The sequence below is a fragment of the Hetaerina americana genome, unplaced genomic scaffold, assembly GCF_022747635.1.
Source record: "Hetaerina americana unplaced genomic scaffold, ioHetAmer1.1.p SCAF_3, whole genome shotgun sequence".
Lineage (NCBI taxonomy): Eukaryota > Metazoa > Arthropoda > Insecta > Odonata > Calopterygidae > Hetaerina > Hetaerina americana.
Genome location: NW_027286874.1, coordinates 17,070,976 through 17,080,468, shown reverse-complemented (window position 1 = coordinate 17,080,468; position 9,493 = coordinate 17,070,976). Strand labels below are relative to the sequence as shown.

The 9,493-nt window shown below is 35.3% G+C and overlaps 1 protein-coding gene across 1 annotated transcript in view; it reads right to left on the bottom strand.

The window, feature by feature from the left end:
• Src42A (Tyrosine-protein kinase Src42A) overlaps nucleotides 1–3,515 on the bottom strand; it is an 89,874-nt gene extending 86,359 nt beyond the window's left edge. Inside the window, exon 1 of the mRNA XM_071587205.1 lies at nucleotides 2,450–3,515. Within this exon, the coding sequence (XP_071443306.1) occupies nucleotides 2,450–3,027 (578 nt within the window). The 5' untranslated portion in view covers nucleotides 3,028–3,515. The remainder of the gene's footprint in view (nucleotides 1–2,449) is intronic.
• Between the last annotated feature and the right edge of the window lie 5,978 nt (nucleotides 3,516–9,493).

Genomic DNA, 9,493 nt, shown 5'->3' with positions numbered 1-9,493 from the left:
CCAAAGATCTCCAAAAGCACAACTATATCAATTAATTGTGATGAGTTCTAAACATTAAAAATTGGACACACAATGAAAATATGCCAAAAATGAAAAGTACCTTAAAATTCAAAAATTACCCTCCCCTGAAAGAGTTCAAGACTTAGAGGGTAATCCATTGGTAAAATCTTTAATACCACTTACTGTAATATTACTCTCTAAATATTTGAGGGCCATTCCAAGTCCAATCAGCCAAAATATGTTTCAAATTCACCAACACCAATCTAAACAAAACTCATTATGTGACAGTATCACTACGAAAATCAATTCCTATCTTTTTCAGATTTTCTCATACATCATTTTGTAGCAATGCTTTCATTTGCCAAACATGAGGTGCATAATTTGCAAATATTTTTAATTTTGACCCACATTACGCCAGAAAGATGATCAACATCCCATTGAAAACTCCAGAAATGGACTCCAAACAGACATTTGACATGACAGACTTATATGTAATTAAATTTACATATAAGGTATTAAAAATTGTTTTATTTCACAATATTTATTACTATTAATGCCACGCTAAATATAACAATATTAAAACAACAGGCATGAAACACTGCTTTTATGACTTATAATAAGCATTATTGTAGAGGATCCCGATTTAAAAAATAAATTCCTATGAAAAAATTCAAAGTTTCACAGCTGTGTACATTGCCAAAGGTTTTCCAGGGGTATTTAGTGTCTATTTTTTGTGCAACATCTGTTGCTGATAATGGATTTACTTTTATTAGGACGCCAATCAGGGGCACAGGAAAAATGTCAGGTTTTACAGGGTATGTTAATGACAGAGCTGACTCATTGAGTTGAAGGAATGTCACTATGATTTTCTGCTCATTTTCAAATGAATTAAAGACACATGCCAGACAGCATAAGTTACCAAATCATCATGTCACAAAACCAAGCATTTCAGTGTAGTTCATCATTAATCCTGGAGATTCCTGTCTCCCTTGAAAATACTAATAAAAATTCTAGTATGCAATTTACTCTTAGTCACAGGGATGCAGGAGCTCAGTTTTAAGAAACCTTTAGTATTTTTGGCAGCTAGCTTCTGTTACTTCAAAATGACTTTCCTGTTTCTGTGCTGTACATGTGTATGGAATTGATACTGACTTGAATCCACACATAAAGCTGTATTTGTGCATTCATTTGAACACTCAACTAAGTGAATACTACTCTTGCAGCTAGAATGCTCACAGTGTGGTCAATCCCCATGCATGAACATTTCCTAAGGGAGTTTGCAAAAAAACCACACTTTTAGGACATCGTTGTCTTCCTCTTGTAAACACAGATTCAAGAAATTAAGTTGATTCTTGTATCGAATTCTGTAATAATCAGAAAAGCATTATAACATCGATGAAGTTTAAAGTCATTATATCAAGTCCATGAGTACCCGTTGGTCAAACTAAACTGCAAGAGGGTCATGAATAAGGCAATCCAATATGACTATAAAAGTGGTGTCCTGCAACTTGAGTAGGTAGAGATTAAATGAATCGCACTTTTGCAACATTTATCTCTGGGCAGCAACTTGCAAGATGTAGTAGTTTTCAGAGAAATCACAGGGTATTGTGAACTCTTCAAATTTATCCTAGAGACTAATAAATGATTCTTGCTCTGCAATACAATAATTCTGACTTTGATAAGATTGTGATTAGATTAAAAATAATCTACACATTCATCACTGGTTTCGAGTCTCTAAAATGACATTCTTATCTATTAGAACCCAATGTTTGGCTATTAAATCCTCGGGACTATTTACTCATAAATTCTTCCAGCCCATCTTTCAAAACAATGTTCTTGTGCAGTTGGAAGTCTCCAGATTAGCAGTACTTCAGATTTATTATAAAATAAAATTGATCGTTCAACATTTTTTTTGCTTTCATCGTTTTTTACCTACAAATGCTATCTCCAAACTTAACAACGTGTATTGGAGAGGTGTGGAAATGAATTGTAATTCATGTGTGCATAGTTTTAACATTGGTTTTTACACAAAAACGCTTTAAAAGAAACACTGTTTCCGATAAATAGTACTACCTTTGAAAATTTTCAAATTTAATATTTTTTATAACTTTTTAAATAGAGTGGTCGCATTTCATATTAGAGCCCGTTTCGAGAGCTTTTAAATAAGACGGTGAGCTCTAACTTAGTGTGTCCCATTAAAATTAATAAATTTCCCTGAAGATTCTAATGGGATTTGACATGGAATGACAAAGTAATTCTTTACCCCGTACAAAGTAGGGTATCTACATGTCTGGCTATTTTCATTACCTTGAACGAAATGTCCTATTCACTGCTTGAACACTTGGCTAAATATTTCATGACATAACATTAGGCGGAAAACAAGAAAAGTGAACATTTGCGACTAGTTAGATCAATCAAATCCTAACGTAAAATCAACAAGAATACCTACGGTTCGGCTTCGATTGACTTCAGCTTTGCCACATAATTGGATGGGATGTATCCTTCTTGCTTTGTAGCTTTGCTCCTAGCCAACCACCAGTCGCCTTGGGTGTCGTTTAGTATTTCCAGATGTTCGCCTTTCCGGAAACTAAGGTCCTCATCCGTCCTCGCATCATAATCGTAGAGCGCGACGAATATTTTAGCGTTGATGCCTCCCGATGCAGATCCAGGTGGACCAACCACGCCCCCAACACCTCCTTCGGGCTCTGGTATAGGCGGCATGGGGCCATTCCTAGTTTCACGACCTCCAACGCCACCAACAGATCCAACGCCGCCACTATCATGATGACCCCCAATTAAAGTCCCATGAGAGCCTACGCCAGACGATGATGATGATGCACCAGTCACACCAGAAGCACCTCCAGAAACGCCTACACCGCCCCCATCTTTATTGACGCCAGTAACAAGTGAATTGGATGCACCACCTCCAACACCAAGGCCACTTGATCCACTAACTCCAACCAGACCTGCACTATCTTTCTTCGACGAAGTTCCGGGAGATCTGGATCGAGTGAAACAGTTTCCCATTTTGAGTTTTGCAACGTAACAACTCTTACCTTACACGCGATAGCGCGTAAGTATGTCCAACTAATGAGTCAATAGCCTAACATAAATCTCAATGAACATCAGCGTATGGTAACGAAATTCTTCCTTTTACACCACGAATACAGCACCAAAATGTCAGTATGACATTCAAAGCGTGAATTTGGCACATTTCCTGTGCACATACATGGAGTAACGACTTGAAAAGCCATTTACGAATAGCCCCCGTTCACCCAGTTGTTTTCAATGACTACGAGTCCGCCATCTACAACCTCTATAATATGCACTATGCGTCAGACGCCCAACAATTTCACTGTGAGAATTGGCAAATAATTACATAGGCCCGTCCACATAACAAATGAATAGGTAGAAAAAAACAGAATAAAATCTACTTGAAGGAACAGTCATAAAACGATACATGACTATACGGCTCTTTCAGAACGTTTTCTAGACGTCTTCACGGAAAAGGAAAATCATCACTGAGCTTACAACTTCTAGCACGTGGAGCGCCCCAAACATCTCTCATCCTCGTACAGTCAACTCAAATAACTGCGGGAGGGTTCAATGAGCGTATACAAGATGAATTAATTGAAAATAAAAATTTCGTTCAGTTACCCTATACGATGATTTATTTTTCAAAATAATTTGAGGAGTACATTTATGAATGATAGGAAATAATTGAACAAAGAACCATTATTGCGCATATTTAGTTGCTAATTAAACAACTCGGTTCTAAACAAACTCGGGAGATCTTGAATGCTTCACTCTTTTTAGTGCATGAACGATTTCATAGCTTCAAAAGACAATAATTTCGAGTATCTTTAATTAATTTAAGATACCCGAAGGAAAATGGCTGATAAAATCTCTTTAGCCGCGTTTCTAATCCTGAGCATCGTAATATTTTGTATTGGTATGAGAATTGAATTGGTGTAACAATGTTTCATTTCGAGAATGTTGTTAATAATAAGGATATAATGAGAAAGGTTTGGTAATGTTACTTTGAGGAAATGAAATAATGCCGAGACAATTATTTTCTTTCATTAAGGTAATGCTGCCAGCCAAGATGATCCTCCAGCAGAAGGAGAGCCTGCAGCCCCGACAGCCGCTAACGCCGGTAATTCATCTGATGGATCAAATAACACAGCAAGTGCATATATTGCTGATTTTCATCGTGGAAAATTCATGTTATATTTTACAACAATGAGCATTCCATCCATAATTACACACCTGGTATAGTTTGAATATTAATTAATATTTTGGCCAGACTGCCTGCCCAAATTTAAAAGGAAAATGAAATAAGGAAGTTATTACTTTAGAATTTGTATCATTCTATTTGTTGTACATCGTATTCTGATTTTGAAATGTGGAAATGGTTGAAATTGTCATTTAATTGTCCAGGTGTCCTTGATTACTTAGAGGTGAAATAAAAATCTATTGATCATCACTACTGCATTTTATTTATTTACCTCAACTATTGGTACTTAATGAGTGCCACTGTAATCGACTTATTTTTTGCACGGTTGGCAAAAAATAATGTTCATAATACATACAGGATTAATATATTTTCAGCTAGCTTTTTTGTGCAGTCATGCTTATTATAATTGTAATTATTGTTCTTACTGTGGCACACTCATACCCAGTAGCTCCGAAATCATACCAAGCACATATACTCAATAATATTTTTCCAACATTATGTCCCCATTCATTTTGAGGACTTCTAATTAAATCTCACCATGGGTGCACAAGCATTGGTTGAAGCAATTCTCTAGTGTATTTTCATTCCCCCATAGGTTATTGTATTTCTCTTTCGTTTACTTAGTTCCACAATTAATCCATGGCCTTCTGTACCTAGATCTGCATTCCCATGATTACTAGTGTAGGTAAACTATTCACCTTTGGAGAGTTCTCGGTACTTATCTTCTTTCAATCTCAGTCCTCCATAGATTTCATCTTTATCTACTTTCAAAAGGAATTTTCATTAAATTCAATTCTCTTCTTCATTCTTCCACAGGAAATTTCCATCAACTCTAATATTTTGTTTCTGCTATTTCCTATCTACTAGAGCAGTAGAAATCCACCAAATAATAATTTTTATGAACCATTTCTTGATGTCCAAGTCAACTTCATGCACAGTATTTTTTCCAAAGAAAGGCTTTTTCACTAGCACTATGTGACTTCCCACACAAGAGTGTTCTAGAGATAGCATGTCCTGTGAGATTACCATATATCCGTTAGAATTCTCCAGATATCCTAAAACAATTCTTTAACATGAAGAGTCCCAGGAATTCCCTTAGAGATTTGACCCAGGACTTTCTAATTTTGAAATAATTTATCAAACAAGACTCATTCTTGGGATCAATCAAAGATATTAGTCGGCACAGGATTCCCAAGAGTTTCTTGTGGTAATTCTAGAGAAGGACAATGCATAATGTTCTAATGATGGGAATCACACATCTTATAGGTGCAGGAGAGCAGTATCTCATCAGTTAGAGTTAAAATAAATCACCAGGATGGGAGCTCTTCAACAGAAGCACAGATCCCTTAGAATTACTTCTTGGCCCATTGTCCAAACCTACATATAACATACCTCCATATGCAGACATGGAACAAGATTACCTCAGTAGAAGTATTGAGATCAATCATTCAACCTTTGTCCTGACCCAATAATGATTAACTCCAGTGATCTAATGGGAGCTAGTTTTTCAACGGCTAAGTTGTTTGCCTTATCATATGGAGTTACTTGAAATTGCACAATATCTTACAATTTTAGTTATTTTTATTTCAACAACAATTACATAAATGACTTGAAAGCAACAGCAGTCTAGATTTATGATAGCTCTTGTAAAGGCAGAGGTTGTGAAAGCAGAATCTTTACCTAGATGGAAACTTTCTGGACATCAACACAGACCTCATTCACTGTACCACACTATCATGGAAATTATGTACTTCTTAAATACAGGTATTTTTTCATAGGTTTTGAAATTCTAGTTAGTGCTACTGAAGTCAATATTTTAGTGTCCCAGATATTCTTGTGCAAATGAAATGAAATGGCTCAAGAAAGGATATTTTCACAGCAGTAGCTAAAGGATCATTCACACAGCTTTCATGAATGCATGTGTGAGAATGGACAAAATATTGTGGAAGCGTGTCATACTGAGAGAAGAGGTTCCTAAATTATTATGCTGAAGCTAACAATAAAACCCACAGACCCTGATAAACTTGTACCCATAATGGTACAAGTTTCCTAGGGTTGTTACTTATTTCCGACTTAAAATTTCCATGACTATTCCAGGCAAAAAATCTTGTTTTCCATACCCTACCTTGAAAGGTAAGTTAAAAGCAACATGATTCAAATGTGTTAAAATCAATGGTTAATTTGACTGAATTAAAAAATTGATTTTGTTACAAATTTAATAAGTACTTTCTTCAGAGAAAAAGTGGCAAAATTTAGATGGGTATTAAAATGGCCCTTAATTACCTAGAGGTCCAAGGACAACCTGGGGCATGGTTGTTGAGTCAACCCTAGGCAGTTTATCCTCTGGAAATCCTATGGCAAGCCAAGGGCTTACTAGAATCCCAAAGGGAACACATACCATCAGTAATTTTGAGAGCAAAAATAAAATAAATTGTATTATGTGTACCTAATAAGGTATTTTTACACTGGTAATCAATCTATTTATAGAACTTGTATGAAAATAACCCTCCAAATTAACATTAAACCTCCAGCTTTTAAAGAAGCATGTCTCAAACATAATATGTAGCCTGGCTTCAGTGTTTACAATTTAACATTAAGGATATCATAAGTTCCTGTCCAAATTCAATGGAGGACTTCACATAAAGATACCTCAGTAACACTTTTAATAAGGGGAAGAAGAGGTATGCAAATCATAAAATCAAAATCAATCACAATATCTTCCAAATTCAAAGAGCTATGGGAGATTCTGATGATTTTTACACTTTGAAATTGTTCTATTTTAACAAAATATACTACACTTTAACCACAAAATTAGCTGTTTTATTCAACATTGTATGACATCACTAGGGTGCCCCTTCATTTTATAATTCCCGATTACAAACAGATTAGTAAAATTAGCACTTTACATTATAAAACTTACACATTTTATATGGATCCAGCAGATGTAGTGTCATACCAAGTTTCATGAAAAATTGCCAATTTTTTCTAATCTAATTAAGGAAAAACAAAAACACTGTAACACACAATGGTGACTATATTTTGTATAGTAAAATAAAAGAAGTATTTATGCACAATCTACCCATTAAACTTTTAAATTACCAAATATGCCAGTTAATTAAAAGATAAACCTAAGTTATTTATGAAATTTGTCTTTAATTTAGTGGTACCATAGTGCTCATAAAAGCATAACTTCAAGCAAAGAAAATTTTCAATTTTCTAAGTAACTGAAAGGGAATTTTGAAATTTGGTAGAATCCTACGAGTAAACTTGGTGAGTGTAGGAGAGTTCTGGGACCCCAAGAAGTCTGATTGGAGAGCCAAATAACCCTAAACACTCATGACTGTACATACACCAAATCTGGTGCAGCAGAGCTATGGGCAAACAGTTGAAAATCCATCATTAAGTACAATATTAAACTTGAAGAAAATTAATGCTGAGGCATCCCTTCCAGCATCATCCACACATTCAAATATCTCATTCCTAGCATAGAAAATCTTTTAAACATACTAAATGATCAACTTAAGTAATCATAACCCTCCAACTTGATTTCTTGATGATGCAGGTGAAGAAAAAATACTTTGCTATTCCACACAAAAAGGTTTATAATTTTACCCCATTCATGTGTAAAATAATAAACCTTTTTACGTGGAATAGCAGTCTTTTTTCCCTACCCTCATCAAGGAATTCCATCTAGTTCAGCCTGAAACTGTTATATTGACTCTTGATGCACAAACACACAGTGGCACGGTGGGGTCCGATCCCCAGGGGGCCATATCCATTGAGCAAATTGCACCCTGACTGCTCCAATTAAGAGTTGTCATGAGGGGACATGCCTGATAGCCAGAGGATGGTAGGAAACCAGCAGTCGAGACATTAACTTTATAATTATTAGAGAGACAAATGGGAAAATTAAAAAAAAAAATACCAACTCTGCTCTGCTCTACAAAACAGCGGACACCTTTGGCATTGGATTGCGTCAAAGAGAATACAAACAAGGAACAAAAATATTTTTTGTAGATTTTTCCTATATCACCTGACTTTTCCAGGTTTCACTTGCCCCAAAATTGATTCCCTGAATTTTCCAGGGCCCTCCAATTTTCCAATAAGGTGGCAGCCCTGCTTACATGCTGATGATAGAACACAATAGCAATGAAGTGGAGGAATCGTATGACAATATTTCTGAAATGATTTAATATCAAGGGAGAATAAATTCTAATTATACACGGAGACTGGAATGCTATTATTGGCAAAGGCCAAGAAGGAAAAACATTGAAGATATGTTGTAGGGATGCAAAATGAAAGTGGAGAAAGAATTTTAAAATAATGTGACTAGTGCAAATTAGTGTCAGCAAACACTTTTAGAACTACCCCTGAAGACAATAAATATGTAAGATGCCAGGAGATACAACATTGAAACCTAAAGCCAAGATTGGACTTTCAATGAGTCTTAAGATGAATGTAGTACATATACCAAAAAAAAGGCATAAAAATGTGACTTCAGAACAATCAGCCTTATGGCAAATGAATCAAAGATACTAGCAAAAATAACGAACCAAAGAATGGGAGGAAAGATTCGATTGAGTGGGGATAGTGCAGTCACCAACTTTGCTCAAATATTTGCAGGGCACAGGTTAGCAGGTAAATTGCATTCTTAGCATTGCATGTAGCAGTGGCTTGAACATGTGTGTTTGTATGCATGAATTATATGTATTTTATGAAAATTAAAATGAGCAACATTATGGCTGATACAATTTTTTATTAAAATAAGTGGTCTGCATAATACATTTAAAGTCACAATATTTACCAATATTTGCCTATATTACCAAGGTAGAATATTGAGGAAATGAGGAAATAGAATTTTAAAGGAAAAAGACTTTTTAGATTACCTAAATGACTGAGGGAGTATGCTATAGAGAAATAAATTAACAATATAAAATACTCAAGGGGTAGCCTGGTTAAAAAATCAACAGTAAATACTTAAAAATAAATGAATGGTACCAACATGAATCCACAAGCCAATTAAGAATTTTAGCTAACTTGGTACATCACCAAGTATAGCTAGTTTGCTTCTACACTCAAGGAAAAAGGATGGTTAAGATTAATCTCAAAGCTTGATAATGCACAAAATGGCTCACAAATTACTTTCTCAAAAATTACAGGAGGTATTTTCATGCAAAATAGCACAAAAGTAGGACCACTGTTACCTTTTAAATATAGAAATCAGAACAAGGAATACGTCATTCATCTGGTACTTCC